This window comes from Alligator mississippiensis, chromosome 11, assembly GCF_030867095.1.
Source record: "Alligator mississippiensis isolate rAllMis1 chromosome 11, rAllMis1, whole genome shotgun sequence".
Taxonomy (NCBI): domain Eukaryota; kingdom Metazoa; phylum Chordata; order Crocodylia; family Alligatoridae; genus Alligator; species Alligator mississippiensis.
Genome location: NC_081834.1, coordinates 22,078,437 through 22,094,880, shown reverse-complemented (window position 1 = coordinate 22,094,880; position 16,444 = coordinate 22,078,437). Strand labels below are relative to the sequence as shown.

Genomic DNA, 16,444 nt, shown 5'->3' with positions numbered 1-16,444 from the left:
GCCTTGACCACCCTGCTTCCCTTCAGCCACTTGTAGGCTGGAACTGTGCTAGCTTGAAGAGAGCTCTTTGCAAAAGCGCAAAATGCGTTTTTCCATTAAAATGAAAAATCCGTGTTTCCCCTGGGTGAAGGGGAAGATCTGCATTTTTCTCTGTTTTCCTGTGGGAAACAGAAAACCCAGATACCTGGTTAAGCTAGGCCTGGGAGGGCTATGGCTTGGGAGTCAGGGGCCTGGACCTGCATTCTTCGAGCTAAGGGGCAGGGGGAACTCTGATTTTCCATTATAAAAACCCAATATCAAATACCAAAATTTATAAGTATTTAAAATTTATTTTATTATTGTGATTGAGGCACTGGTAAGCTTCCAAATTGCTTTAAAATGGTAAATGTATCACATGAGTAACCTCTTCCTTTCTCATTGTAGAACGTTAGTATTGCCACCGCTCACCTCCTCTTAACTGCAGAAATGGCTGCATTCCAAATGGTGGGAGTGATCTCTATATTTTAAAGCACATTTAATTCTTTCTTGATGAAGGATGGTACCTGTATTGTACAATTTACGATTTTTTATTAATACTTGTGAACTCTTGAGTCCCTTTGCTTCTCTGAGTTTTAGCTGAAAGTTCCCTTCACCTAAGCACAATGAATTTCTCTATCCAGACAAAGAGTGTTAAGCTAGTGTCACAATTGCTTAAGTGTGCACGCACGCATGCATGTGCACACACACACACCCCCTCCTTTTCCCTCCCCACAACCGCAACTCGCTTTGATTTATACCAGATTTTTCCATTTTAAGTTTATTTTATATTTAAAAAAAATCAGATATACTGAATCTGCTTAATTTAGCTTCCACTAGAAATAACAGAGACTTCTTTTTGTGTTGCTCATTGTGACTTCATGAAAACTCTAAATGTCACATGATAGAGCCTTTAAAAACATGGACCCATGGATTTTTATGGGGTATGAAAATTAGAGGTAGGAATTTACTTCTCACCTGTAGGACAAGTTTAATGCAAGGCAATAATGGCAACATTTGGTTTCTGATGCATATCAAAGGAATGTGTCTCCTGTTTTCATCAATGACAATGCTTTTATGGGTAGCTTCAGCAGAGAGACCAAGTACTGACCAAGCAGGACAATGAATTCTGAACACCGTCCTAGTGCCAGGAACTATGTTGCTGGAATAGCATAGGATATGTGCACTATAGAACCAAATTTCAGTTCTGTTAACCTCGCACTTTTCCAGAGCTTTGAGAAACTAACTGAACTAGCAAGCCTCCCTTTTACCAGTGCTTGACCAGGTACACATTTTACTTGACCCATGGAAGGCTCAACAAGTCTGTTTAACTGCAAGACAAGGGAGAACACAGAAACTAACCTATTCCATGAAATAAAAGAAATTTATTTAACTTACAAAGGTAAAACTAACAAATGACGTTTACTTTTCCTTCATATACATACTGCACATCCTGCAATTAAAATCACCTCTGGAGAAAGGTGCTTTTTATCCCATTATATTTTACAATACAGCACAGACACCAGACTTCTCATTGAAATAGTAAGACGATGTAACATTTAAATACACAGACATCTGTTCTAGTATCTTAAGAGCACGGTTTTTGTTTACAACAGGGAAAAATACATCTAAGTATGACAACAGTGGCTAGTATATTACAAGCAAACAATATTGAACTCTGCATAGTTTATACAATACATTGTGGTAATAATTTTGATTACCATTTTTTATCAACTATTTACTAGCTGGCCACATGAAGCCTAACATTCATCTGAACTGTGGCACTGGATGTTCTATTGGTTTTCTCTTATATAGCTTCATTTAAAGAAGTCTTTTAAAAATGTTTTCTGAACAGACAAGAGTTTCAAAACTAAAAGCAACTACAAATGTGTTTCTCTTCACTACAAACATTTAATGTTCACATCGCATGGCTAATGTAAAGGCAGGCCTCAAAATATAAAACACAGCTGTCAGAAGAAAGAAAAAGCAATGTGCAAAATAAAAAACCTTAAATTTAAAAATGTGTTTATGTGCAAGTTACAGTGTCAACTGCATATTAATACTTACTGGGAAAACATCAACATGAAATAATACATGTCTCATAGTACATTCTTCATTGCACTGTTCCACAGCTTTTGCATCCATTACACTTTCCTTCCAGTCATCTATACTCAGATTATACTTCATTAAAACCAAACTATGTTTAGAATGAGAAGTTGTAGACATGCTTCAATTAGTGGCAAGAACTGGAAGAAAAATAAAACCTGAATCACATTAAAAACTATTTACTGACTTTGAGCCACTGTGCTTGTACCTGACTGACAACTTTTAGCATCTTTACAGTACGTTTGCTAAATGAGTCCTGCTGTAGGTTACTGAGCAATAACCCACCTATGACCATGATGGGTTTTATTTTTTGTTTGTACAATACAGTACATGCATTTCCATCCCATTGATCCATGTAGGCAATGCTCAAAATAATATACCTGTTTTACAAGTCATTGTCTGTGTTTCACATAGTATTCAATGCTGCAATAATTGCTTTGAAAGTAACATATGGTAATTTCATTCCTTAATGAACAAATAGCTAGTTGTGTGCATTTCCTTAATGCACATTCAGCTATTTGACAGAACTTTATATAAAAATAGGAGTAGCTCGCATAAATCTACAGGAGGTCAAAAATGCCTATGGGGATGTTGAAAGCATTAGGTAGAACCCTCATTTTCAATGTGCCATCCGCTCCACAGGAGAAGATGCGATTGCCTTGCACTGTTTCGATCTGCATGACTCCAGCACCGATATTTCTGAAGATGGACTGTTTGGCATGTTCGTTTTTAAATGAATGAATTAAACCATAGCCTGTTAGTCTCCATGCCTGTATTAAAAGAATAAGATATAAAATGGAAAGGGAATAAAACATTCAAATAAGCCCATTACATTTTGGTTTGGTGTTTGCTACCAGAGGCGACTGCAGTTCCAGGATTCTCTAGATCAGAAGTTCCCAAACTTTCTTATTGTGTACCCCCTTCTGATTTACCAGCTTCCCGCATTCCTCTACCAGCATGTGTTTCATATGTTAACCCCTTAAATGCCAATTATTATAGTGAAAATTAAATCTGCCATTACAGTTTCTCCCATGTAACTGCCACATGTTTTGCATTCCCCCCAGGGGTATGCGTTCCAGTGTGGGAACCTCTGCTCTAAATGCTCTTGCACTGGCACAAATTACAGCAATCTAGGGTCTGCTTTACTGTACAGCAGATGGCTTTCATCTTCAGTCTTACTTTATACCAGATGAGACTTTTTCCTTTGCCATGGGAGTCCAGAACAGCAACAGAGGACCTGGTGCCTAATTAACATGTATAATACAAGTTTCTGACTTCAAACCAATTCTCCAAAGTGTGGAGAGCCTGAAAATCCTGATGAATTCAGGATCAGGCCTGAAGGCCAGGATATCATACAGCTCAGCTAAGAAGCAAAAAACTTGCTCTCATGCTCTCTGTTTCCTTTCCTCTTGCATCCGGGACCATGATTAGCTGCTTCTATAATTCCAGTAACAAGTATTCTTACTGGGAATTTGATGTTACTGTGGCTACTATACAGTACAATGAGCTGTGTGTTCATTTGAAAAAGCACTGTTGCAGTGAAAAAGAAATACATGGGGGCAAAAAAAGCTCAGAATTAGAGGTGCACCAATAAACATTTTGAAGGCTGATACCAATAGCTGATGTTTAAGGAGGCATATCGGCCGATACCAATCTGATATCTGATACAGCTGCCATCACCTGGTAGGTCCAGTGTGATGGAAAGGGAGGGGGGGAAGGCAGGGGCATGGGGGGGCAGATCAGTGCCCCCTGCAGTGAGGGCAGGGGCAGCCGCTGCCCAGCTGAGGGGCGGGACAGAGGTGCGACTCATGGGGTAGGGGCAGCTCCTGTCACTGCTTGCATCTGGGGGGGAGGGGAGAGGCACATGCCCCCAGATCTGTGCGGCATGGGGTGGGCAGCAGCTGCGGGGTGGAGCTGGAGCCGGCGCTATGCGGGGCTTTTCTTTCTGGGAGCTGGGCTCAGAGCAGGCTCCAATGGCACTGGGAGGGGGCTCTGGCCACCCCAAATTTCACTGCAGTTCTGCTCCCAGCCCTGTGCTGCCACCTGCCACAGCTCCAGCTGAATGCCCCGCCTCCATCCAAGCGCTGGGAAAAGCTGGGGCTGGGCCAGGTGGTGGCACGTGGCTGACAGTGGAGCTGTGGCGAAATCTGGGGTGGCTGCAGCCTCCTCCCAGTGCTGCTAGAGTCAACTCTGAGCCCAGCCCCTGGCAAGAAAAGCCCCATTCAGTGCCAGCTCTGGCTCCAGCCCAGGGGTGCCGCCCTCCCCGTGCCACACACATGTGGGGGCATGCCCACCCCCAGCTTGCAAGCAGCGGTGGAAGCCTCCTCAACCCCACAAGCTGCGCCACTATTCTGCATCCCCCACCCTGCACTGGCAGGGCAGCGCCTGTCCCTGCCCCTGCCCCCTCCCTCACTGCGGGGGTTGTTGATCTGCCCCCCCCCCTTCCGACTTACCAGCTGAAGGCAGCTCTCCATGCTGCCGGCTCTGCTCCATGCTGTGCTGCATCTGCAGCTGTGCACAGCATGGGCATTTATCAGCCAAATTATCAGACCCGTAGGGCTGATATCCAATATAGACAATTGTCTTCATATCAGTACCGATCCGATGCATCAGTGCACCTCTACTCAGAATGTTTATAAAGGATAATAAGATAGTAAATTCAACTTAATGTGTTGTGCTTTATCCATATACAAATGCAGACATTAATTCAAAAGGCATCTGAGAGTAGCTTTTTACTAGAAAAAAGACGGAAGTTAGAAAGAAAATGAATTTTATTTTTAAATTTACATTGTAAATTTGGGGAAAACATCTCACATACAAAAAAAATAATATAGCCAAGTTTGTTTTCTATGTCATCTACCTATTCATATTTGCTTGTCAACACAGTATTGTTTGTATCAAGTAAGTACATTGTTCTACTGGATAATTAAAATGTACCATTAAGGAGTCAAAAAAGCTCAGATTCCAGTGCTGATAACCTTACCTTCATGTTACCTTCCGCTGAGCCTGTAGCAAAGTATTCTTCAGAAGGGTCCAGCGCAAGGGCTTTAACAGCTGACTCATGGGCTTGGAACGTATGAAGGATTTGTCTCTGTCTGATGTCAAAAATGCAGATATATCCCTTCCTACCTCCAGAAATCAGTAGTTGCTGTTTTGGTGCATACTGAAGTACTGTTGCACCATGATCATGACAAGTGAAGGCTGAGCGAGAAGAAACATTATGAGCATGGCTGTAAGTAGCTTTCCATTTTAAAGTACATTTCAGCTAGGAAAGGTGACTTGGACATTTTCTAGCTCCATCGAACTGGTAAGTATACTGAGTCATGCCGCTGACATTAATCACAAACTTTTTTTGCTTTTCTTAGAGCTGCAGAGCCAATGGGTCTTAGAGCGCACTAATATGTTTTTAATAATGTTGGTAATTTTAGCACGTATCCCTGCAGCGTACGTGTAGTGTATTACCAAAAATATTAAAACTGCAGTCAGGCGAGTCTAGCATCTCTCTACAGATCTTCTTCCCACCCCCAACATCCACACAAAAATCCTACCTTGGTTCTTACATTTCTTAAAAAGTCACATTTCGCTGCAGTACTTACCGTGTATGAGATTGTTACCAGATGATACCAAAGTGTCCCATAAGCACACGTTTCTGGTGGAAAAACAAAAATCATTAATGGTCCTCTACTAAACAATCGAGAGGGGGAGGGGTTGAAAGCTGCACAGAATTTGCTAAAGTTGTCAGAGGCTTGCAAAGTAAAGCTGAGCAGGAACCGTGGAGCTGATGCAGTCATGGGGGCAACTTGCAAAGGCACAAGTGAGAGCAAAATGCTAAACTCCCTTTGGGGCTAAGACATATGTGCCCTTGAAAATCTTCCCCGTGGTCCCCAGTGGGGGCTATGTTTGATTACCTCCCTTGAAGATTGAGTGCCAATCCTAGAGAAGTATTGGGGAAAATGGACAATATACAAAGTACTCATCTCAGAATCTCGGCCTGCGGAGACAATTTGGATTGAACCTGTATTTACTAAATATGCTCCTCGCCAAAGCTGTACAAATTTGTTTAGCTCAACAAAGTGAAGACTGCAAGGGGGTACGATTACTCTTGACAAAAAATGGTTATGGGGTGAACAGTAGGGGGAGAGGAAAGTTTTTAGGCTGAAAATTAATAGCAGCACAATTTCCAATGGCTAAAAGTTGGCTATGAATAAATATAGACCAGTGGTGCTCAACTTTTTCATCTGGCAGGCTGCATGGTCATTGCCTGCTTTGTCTGTGGGCTGGATCCAGTCAATGGTCCCAATCTGGCACCTGGGGCATGCATGGCAGGGCATGGGATGGGAGACAACCCCAGTCCTGTGTGGGGTGGGGGACATGACCCAGCCCTGATCTACCACATGAGGAGGGGGCATGGCCTGGCCCCAACCCAGCCCTGTAGTGGGAAAGGGAAGAGCCATCCCTTGGGTAGGGAGAATTAGGGCAACTGCCATGGACCCCATGCTTTGGGGGGCCTGTGAAGCTGGGAGGAGAGGCCATGGCCCATCCTGCAGGGCCTGCCTGGAGTTGGCTGCTCAGCCCAGCGCCATGCCCCCCCCCCCCCGAACAGCAGCTTGTCAGGGGAACACAGGATCTGCTTGGCTCTGGGTGCCAAATTTCATTGCTATGGCACTGCCATGCCCACCCTTTGCAGGGGTTCCATGGTCCTGTGCAGTGTTAAAGGGGCCCCGCACCCCCCTAGGGTTAGCTCTGGGAAGGGGACATGGAGTCACTAAAAAGGTCTGCACCCATCCAGCTGCACAGGGGGAGATGACGTGGCCCAGCCCTGTGGGAGGAAGGGACCGTGGTCCAGCCCCCCACCCAGCCACACAGGGAGGGGCCATGGTCTGGCCCTGCAGAGAAGGGGGTATGGCTCAGCCCCAACTGGGCCATGCGTAGGAAGGGGGTGCGAACTGGCTCCAATCTGCTGTGTGGGGGAAGGGGCTGTGGCCTGCTCTGACCCATCATGTGGGTCTTGGCACTTTGGCAGCAGGGGCAGGGAGTGGTTTGGCAGTGTTACCTGCTGTGCTGCCAAATTTCCTGATCCATGGGGAGTCATGTGGGCCAGATGCTGAGGCTCCAAGGGCGGGAGGTTGAGCACCCCTGCTACAGACTATCAGAAAAGTGAAGTTTTGGAAATGAAGTAGTGTGGGAGATGAACTTGAACTGCTTTAAGACTAAACTCCATGAGTTAAGAGAGGGAGCTTTGACTGAGGTAGGCTTAGTTGATGTTTCTGCCGATGTTCAAAAAGCTCAGAAGTTTCTAGAAAGTGGGCCTTGCTTTTCTGTTCCGGTTCATGCTAATTGCTAAATCTGGGGTCAGGAGGGAAGATGTCCGTCCCTAAAGTCTGAGTGGTGCAGACTGGTGGGTTTTACCTTCCTCTGTGGGTCACTATCCTATCCCTAGGATCCTTTGAGCTTATGATATATTAACCAATTATTTCTCTGTCATTGTAGTGCTTGTCTACCTGTTTTTACCTATGGCACATTGTAGGGCAAGGACTGGCAACCTACAGCTCGTGGGCAGACTGGATCTGGCACCTGATAGGGAAACGTGGCTGGCCTGCCTCAGACAGAGCTGGGTTCTTTTAGCTCATTGCTCTTGACATGGTGTTGGCCACTGCTGTAGGGTGTTCTGGGCATTTCTGGTTTTTGACTCCTGCAGCTGTGTGAGGGTTTGAAATGGTGATATTTGGAGAATCCTTGGTTAAGTGCACAAATGCAGAGGACATAACTCAATGGCCCAGGAGGCCCCTTTCAGCCCTGGGTTCCTAACTGCACCCATTAGAACTGGCTGCAGTTGGGAGAAGCTGTTATTAATCCAAAGCTAGAGACTGAGACTGCTGAATTATGTACAAATTATCAGACATAAAAAAGCAATAAAAAGCAGAGGTGCTTAGGCAGTAAGACCTCAATGCTCCAGGCAGTTACATCTTCAATATATTACAAATACACATATTATATCACGTGTGCGCTTGTGTACATACACATACAAAAATGCTAACCCTGGACAATCAAATAAAGGGGAAAAAAGAAATAATTTAACACTTAGTTGTAAGGAGTTTGAGAAGCCAACAGGCTACTGGGTGCTAACCTGCTGAAAGAAAATAACTGAAGGTGTGACATGCAAGCAGACAGCAAGATTATAAGGAAACGCAGTAGCGCACAACACTGAACTTTAAAATTTTGGCTAATGATCAACCACAGGCACAAGATCCAAATAGTAGAGACCCGTTATGATGGGTAGCTCTAAAACTGAAATTGTTTCTCCTTTCCTAGCTTAGAAAATCCTATCTGTTTCTCTCTCTTTCCTCTTTAAATATACCTGTTATCATTGGACTGTCCAGATGTAGCTACTAGACTTGAAGATGTTATGAATGCAAAGTCACTGGTGGTTTTACTGTGGCACTGCCAGCTCTATAAAAAAAACAACACAATGAGGTGCAGTTTTATCATCTATACAATACATCTGTTACCAACAACAAAATAAGAAAAGAGATGAAAAAGGAAAGTTAAATAAATATATTCCAAGCTTGAATATTAAACAAAAGATTCTAAAACCTATATTAAGTAACGAATTTGGATTCAGAAAAATTCCTCTCTAGAAAGAAAAAATAATGTTATATTACTTACCAGATAGGGCTTAGGATTCGATGCAGTTTGGTTTACTTGCCACACACTTAAAAACCCTTCTCCATCAGCAACGCCGCACTGCAAGAAAGAAATTTTTTTCTATTAACAGTGATTCTTGAATGGTTCCCATTTAACTGGGCATTTTTATGTCTTCGCTTGTTTTTAACAACATTTTGAAACCAGCAATTTTGTCTACAAGTATATGAAATACTACTGCAGGGAACCAAGACACCTGAATCCTATTGTCACAAGTGACTTGGCTAAGTCTACACAGTTAAGTCTCTTTCAAAATCAGTATTCCTATTTTTTAAAAATGATGTGGTCATTTAGGATTATGCGGAGGCATAACAACCATAACAACCCCACCCTGTACCCTGGGTGCAGCAGTAGTACCTGCCATTCTTGTGCCCCCTATAAGTGCCATGTGCTAATGCCTGGTCACCTGGCTACTGTGACTAAGGTACCTGCAATACTTTCATGCTTTTGAAAAATTTCACACTGTAACCTTGAAACGGGTTATTTTAAAAAATGTCAAAGCATCCAGCAGGAAACAACATTCCAAGACTTTTCTAAAATAAATTTAATAAAACAAGGTACATGATGGACTGCTATAGGAATGATTATGGAATAACTGCAAATACTACGGCTGATACAGACTGACTCAAACGAATAGGAACAAACTCTTCATTTGATGTTGTTTAATTTCTAAAAGTTTTGTCTGAGGAAAAAATCTTAGAAAGCATTGAGGAATAGCATAAGTGACACATTTTAAAACTCTTTCACTTTCCATCTGACTCCATAAGCCCTGCTTGAGATATAGCTGCCTACGGGGAAACTTGATGCTATATTTTAACAACCAATAAAAGTTTCCTGAAACGGACTGCAATCTTATGGCCTGTAATAACGTAATCTATCAGGCCAGGAAAAAAAGGTCTTTATATAATCTAAAAAAAAGGGGTCTAGAGGGGTGGTTTTAGGTTTTCAATTGTCCCTAAATTGAGTGATTGCCTAAATTCCAGGCCAATACATTTGTTGTCCTATGATAATCTTGGAGAGATACCAAAATATCCTTGATTTGTCACACGTCACTTTTATTACCTTATGCTCCAAGCCAGTGCTCTAGACTCCTCATAGGCTTGATTCTGGCTAAGCTTCATTTATCTTGCTCTCCCCTTTGAAGCTTTTTCTTTTTCCTCCACTGTGCAGAGGGGCCATTGTAGGCTAACAGTCCCAGATTGCCTCTGCAGAGGTCATTGCCTGAACTACACTTCTCTGCACAGATGGGCTTAATGGGCACCTATACACATGATGGACCTCTGCTCTGACCCATGCTAATTAGCATGGGTTGGAGCAGAGTTGACGGAGTCTGCTGCAATGAATTGAATCTGCTAATTAGCACACTCCAGCAGTCTCCACGTCACGTGTATTCAGCATCCCTGTGTTTCAAAATGGTGGCGGGGCACTTTAACTACAGTTTGTTGAATGGCCTTTAGTTAAAGTGCCCCTGCCACCATTTTGAAGCACGGGATGCTAAGTACATGTGATGCTGTGGGCGCACGTGATGCCATGGGCTCTAATTAAAGTACCCCCCCATGTGTATAGATGCCCAATGTGTTTGTTAGGTCAATCAAAGCAGAGCAAAGAAGGGCAGCCTCAGCCTTCTCTAGTTTTAACCAAGACTACTTCTGCATAGTGGATGGAATTAACACAATCACATTTTCTTGCTATCCTTACATTAGGGTAAGCGGGGTGGATGAGCCCTTGTATTCCAGGACAGGAAGGCAAAGGGTTAAAATGCTGAGAAATCTGAAGGTTGCGGGTATTCGTTTGTAAAAACGAATGGGTCCAATTATTGTTAAGGGTTGTGGCTGCTCTCAAGAGATTTTTGTGGATACATAAGACTTAGGTGCCTTCAGCCTGTGGGGAGATTGCACGAGCTGGAGGGACACATGGGCTACTTTTCCAGGTAAGTTATGAGGGAATTCTCTGGCCAGGTTCAAGGGAAATTTTATATTTTCACCACTGCTAACCTGTTCTCTTTTCAGCTGTCATTGACCTCTTCTGTTTACCCAGCTCCCAAGATACATCTCCATCTCTGTGAGCCTAATCCCTCTCTTGGTCCTGACTCAGGTCATTTGCTCATATAGCTGTTTATATCTTTAAACCTGCCCTCTGTCCCTGGTGTATGACTGAGTACTGCCCCTCTTTGTAGATTAGTCAATTAAAAGTTAGAGGGCTAGAATGATACCACATTTGAGGTGAAGGGAAGCAAAGTTCATTTGGGGGTATAAAAAAAAGCAACAATTTTTGAAGTTGCCTTGTGATAAGAAAAGAATTGGTAGTCCCAGTGATTTCTAGAAGGACAGAAAATGGGAAGCAGGGGACCCACACCTATCACCACCACTGATGAGATATTATACCAGTTACTACCACTTTGACATTGATATTTAAATGATTTTGCTGTCACTCCGTAGAAAAGCTTTCAAGACCTGTTTTGATAATTTCAAAGAAATATTCAAGTGTAGTTTTTCTGAGTTCTCTACTCCTTTTCTGCTTGTGTGACAAATCACAGGAAAAGAGTATACATCTCGGCTGGCTACACGATTACCAACTCTTACGGTCTTTCCCGATGTGGAGTCCTAATCCTCTGTAATATTATATTTTCCACAATACTTAATCACAAGGGGGAATTATTTCTTTGTGAGAGGATCCGCTGGAGAAAGTTCTTCAGCAAAGATCTTGTTTTTATGCTAATATGTCTAATGTGACAGGCAAGGAGAACAGAGTTTGAGAGAAACAGAATGGCTTCTGTATACTTTGGGCACCATTCTTTAACTTTTACTTTAAGTCAGTAGAATTCTACTGAAATCAGTGGTATTACCCTGGCAAAAACTCATAAGCCAGGGTGGAGAATAATGCTCAGGGTTTTTTCAAACTCTTTCATAAGCCAAAAAAGAGTCAGTACATTAATAGCTGTGTCAAAAACACCAGCAGCGAGAACAGAACAATGGACAAGTAAGTCATGGGCCAGATTCAGGGGAACACCACAGCTTTGCTGGATTTTACCTCTCTTATACACTGCAATGTAAATGCCTGATTAAAGCTATTTTACATTTGTTTAGATCACTGACATGCCAAAAAGCAATCAGAACATACGCCCGAATCTATCCCCTAGTCAGATTCACTAAAAAGATCTATTAATAACAAACGAGGAAAAAATACAGAGGGAGTCAACTCATCAATAGAAGGCAAAACAGCATGAAGTCTACTCTGAGTAATGACTGGTAGCTTGTGGGGCTAGGAAGCCATATAGGTAGCTGTTCAATAACTGGACTCAGGTGGGTGCTGGGAATCGCAGTCATATATCCAATAGGCTTGGGCAGTAGAACAAATGTAGTGAAGCAGAGACCAAGGGACAGTTAAACCAGGTTTACAGTTGTCATGACCCAATGATGTGTGTGCGCTTTGGCACTGCAGAATTATTTCCCGCCACATGGAGCTTTCTTTGCACGGTGCAATTCTCAGCTGTAGAGAGAAAACCCCGGTGCAAAGGAGTTCCCGCCACCCGTATGTAAATTTGTTTCCCACTATTGGCTGTTTCTAAATTATTCCCACGTGGCGGCTAGCGATTGGCTTGCTAGTCTTATAAGAAGTTTGAGCAGTTTCCGCCGAAGTTGTAGAGGACTCCACAACCATCTCGTGGGGACTCTGAGCACGCGGCAGAGTAATAGAAACTTTGTGTGCGTCTCAGAGGAGTTCGGCGGCCTGATCAACCACCAACCTCTTCCCGTCTCGTTTGTTAAATTCTTAAGACGTATCTACGGTTTTTTGCACGCTCGTCAAGGGTATCCAGAGCTCTGTCGTGTTTGTTGTTGCGGAGCCTAGCAAACTCCGCTCGTGTGTCTTCAGTGGAGTCTAGCAAACTCCACTTGTGTTTGTCTGTAACTGCAACTCAAGAAAGTTTTCCTGCCTGCACCGCGACCACCTACGGTGTAAGTAAAATAATCTTTAATTAACCGCTACAAGTCCGTGCCTAATTCTAGTCCGTCGTGCAAAAGTACCCGCCCTACCGTTGCGGGCTCCCGGCCACAGCCGGCTGCGCGCCCCCGAAAGCCTCGGACCGCTCCTGGCCCGCACAACAGTGTCCTTTCTCAAGTGAAGCACTGTAAATAAGTCAAAACCTAGATGTTTCTCAAAGTTTCTACAAATCAATACCTTGCAAGAATATATATATTGGACTACAGCTTTTCTGTGGAGAGACTACACTTTGCAAAGTGCGCTTGACTACTAATATTACATGAGAGAGCAAGAAAAATGTAAATCCAGTACAGTATTTATGCCATTCTCCTAAAAAATATCCTCATGGGATCTATTAGTGGGATAGTTCAATACAAGTGTTAACATCTCTTTCTGCTTAAACTGCAGGATGGAATATCATCTCTGTTGAGCCTGACTAACTACTATGAGGTATAAATAACAGCTAAAATTCCTGAACAGACAGTTATATGTATAGTACAATGAAGAGAGAGGCTGTGTAACAGTGTACATTTGTTCTATAATATATGTAACCAGGGAAGCTGTGGCTGTTTGCAGCTTTGATCTTCTTCAAACTCCTGGTTGGGGCAAAATGTGAGCCTTTGATTCATTTTGATATTTGGGTGCTCACCACTGAGAGTAGGTAGTTCATAATCTATCCCACAAACAACAAGGCTTTAGCTATCAAAATAAGAGCCTGTGTCTGCCTCCTATTACTACTGGATGTAGATTATTCATGGTATTAAGTTTATAGGACATGTCATAAAGGTTATAGGACCAGATCCAATCCAACCTATTAAACATATAAGTGGACTTGGAAATGTGCTTCTGTTCTCCCCCAAACATTTATTAACACATCTAACTTTTGTAACACATCATATTGTCGTTAAGACATGAGTCACAAAAAGTAATGACAAGGAAAAGGACCCACCCACCTTCTGTAGGACTTGAGCAGGTGGAATAGAAGTGCATATAGGAGCCGAAGTCCCACTTGCATGCCTAATGGATTCTAGTGGACTAGAATCTGGCCTTAGAGTCTGCACAATGGTCATTACTATGAAAACTGAAAGTATTTCATTCAATATAGATTAAGGATGTATTTGACTGGTGTTTTAGGTTGACTGTTCATATGTAGCTTTACGGACTGCTGGATATGGACAGACAGATATAGCATGTATGTATAATGGGAATTAAATTGGGGCAGTTTATTGTGGCATAGAAGCAGATGCACAAAACAGTTGTACTGAATGAAAACCTGCCCCCCACCCTCCTCTGGGGTGAATTCCTGTACCCTGTGTTTGCCAAACTATATTCCTGGTTTTATATTCTGCTGTATTCTAGTCCTTCTTGTGCTGGCTTAGTTTACAGCATCATTAAATATTTATTTAAAAAAATACTTTGAGGTTACCAACCTTGTTGCCTTGGGAATTGAAATACATTCTAGTAACCCTTGCGTTGCCAGCTTGCCGAAAGCATACCAGTTGCTGTGGTCTCATCCACTCAAACATTCGAACACTGCCATCTTGGGCTCCTGTAAGATCTGGGGTGGGGGTGGGGGGGGAGGGAAGAGAGGAGTGCAGTAAAGAAAGGAAGAAATATGTAGGTGATTATCACATTGTAAGATTTACTGTTTGTCCATTTGATGAAGAATATTTAACATGATAAATAGCAATTTACTTACAATATTGATGGACTGGATGTGAAGCCATTCTCTTAACATTATTCAGATTTCTTTTAATGAGCTTCATAGAAAAGAAAAATGGGACATTCAATTTCTAAACTTCTAAAATCAAACAGTGTTTGGATTAGTTTTGAAAACATAAAAGGCTACTGTATGACAAATGGACTGCCTTTGGGTCCCCAACCTTAGAGACTGAACATCATGTTCTTTTCTAATTAGTTTCAGGTGCAACACAGTAACTAAGCACCTCAGTTTAGAAAAGGACTCCTTTTTTTAGAGCAGCATTAAAGTATGTACTAATGTCCCAGTGAAGTCAGTGGGACTTAAAAGAGTACTTAAGGACATGCTTCTAATCTAGTACCTGAAAACAAGAGTTTAAAATGGTATTTTCCTTAAGAAGGGAAAAAAAAACCACCAAAAAATTAGAGGTCTCATTAAGGAACAGAAAGCAAAAGCTCCCAGAGAAAAACAACATACTTCTAATATTATTTTAGACTTCAAAATTTAAAATTTAGGAACATGGCAGATTCAGGTAATTGTTCTAAAAATAATTTCACAGGTTCTTTTTCAGTAGGGGGTTGGAAAGGATTCCATATTTTTTCTTATTCAATGTTTAATAAAAAAAATAAGTTTTTTGTGCCTGTCCAAAATTATTAATGTAAGGGAAAATATTTAATTGGTTGAGCATCTTTTGCCAGCTCATAGTATTTATGGCCCTCTCATGAAAGACACTGAAAGGATGCTTCTAATATTGTTGGTCTTGGTATTAAATATTAACAATATCATAAAAAATGAAATACATACTACACCAGCTCCAGTGCTTGTTTGTCCACTGCCTAACCAGGGCATAGACGAAGATGGCTGAATCTGACTCACTCCAAAAGATGATGCAGTAGACTGAGTGAGTGTTGTGGTAGACCCACGGAAGTCAATGTCATCTGAACTGTAAAAAGATAGCAGTGTTATTCTTTTGAGCTGAAATACTGTGCTGTTTACAATAGTACCTGCTTAATGCTTTGCTAAAATTCTGGGAGTTAAAACGGCAACAGGAGGAGTGTCAATTAATAATTTCTGCACTTTATTATAGGACCAGGCAAAAATGAATGGCCATACCTGATTCTTACCAAGTTAAATTTATCATAACTTAGTTCAGTTGGGTTTTTGCAGGAATATGTGGCTGTAATAGGACACATGCTAAACACTCTTACACCTTTGTCAAGTACTGTGAGATTCATGGATGAAGAATATATAGCAGCAATAATAAAAAAAACCATGAACCTTCTGGACTACGGGTACCAGTGTGTAATTTCAAAGTGAAACATTACTTTAATATAATTGCAAAGAAAAAAAAACTCACCTCTTGGATTCTCTGTCGTATTCCTCCCCAATCCATATAAATGACTGAGCAGCCAGTAGAGCTGAAATATCAAGCTCTTGTACATCATGTGTGGACGCTAAAACAATTTCATTGTTGTTTGCCTATGCAGTACAAATAGAACGTTCATTGTAGTTTAAATTTTAGATTAAACAACAATGTATTATATCTATTAGTAATAATGTTTATGGCTTTTACCTTATTTACAGCAAATGCCATTATCATATCAGACTCTTTGTGAATGATTTTTGCTTTCCCCCCTGGGTAGCCGAGATCTGCTTCAACCTACAAAATATTCATCAGTGAGTTTTAATTGATAGGTAAATTGCTTACGTAGTGTTATGTACAGACTGCAAAGTCTGTAAGTCATGCAAAAAAGTTCAGTGGCCTCAGTACTGGTTAGGAAGCTAAACTTTAGACATCTTGTCTTCTTTGTTCTAAAAGCCAGAAGGTTTGTGTGTTTGAAAATCAAAGCATAAATGCGTGTGTAACAGAATTTACAAGGTGTTTGCTCACATCCCAGTTATGGAACATCCAAAATTAATGCCCTGGTTAAGCCTGTTGCA

The 16,444-nt window shown here is 41.9% G+C and overlaps 1 protein-coding gene across 4 annotated transcripts in view; it reads right to left on the bottom strand.

The window, feature by feature from the left end:
• Window positions 1-1,380: 1,380 nt before the first annotated feature.
• DMXL2 (Dmx like 2) overlaps window positions 1,381-16,444 on the bottom strand; it is a 106,121-nt gene continuing 91,057 nt past the window's right edge. For all 4 annotated transcript variants that reach the window (XM_006261069.3, XM_019477611.2, XM_019477610.2 and 1 more), the window contains 10 exons: window positions 16,077-16,163; window positions 15,861-15,982; window positions 15,308-15,446; window positions 14,504-14,564; window positions 14,235-14,362; window positions 8,788-8,865; window positions 8,480-8,571; window positions 5,718-5,770; window positions 5,105-5,322; window positions 1,381-2,891 (listed from right to left, as the gene is read on the bottom strand). In XM_006261069.3, coding sequence (XP_006261131.1) covers window positions 2,682-2,891; window positions 5,105-5,322; window positions 5,718-5,770; window positions 8,480-8,571; window positions 8,788-8,865; window positions 14,235-14,362; window positions 14,504-14,564; window positions 15,308-15,446; window positions 15,861-15,982; window positions 16,077-16,163 — 1,188 coding nt within the window. In that variant the 3' untranslated portion in view covers window positions 1,381-2,681. The remainder of the gene's footprint in view (window positions 2,892-5,104; window positions 5,323-5,717; window positions 5,771-8,479; window positions 8,572-8,787; window positions 8,866-14,234; window positions 14,363-14,503; window positions 14,565-15,307; window positions 15,447-15,860; window positions 15,983-16,076; window positions 16,164-16,444) is intronic.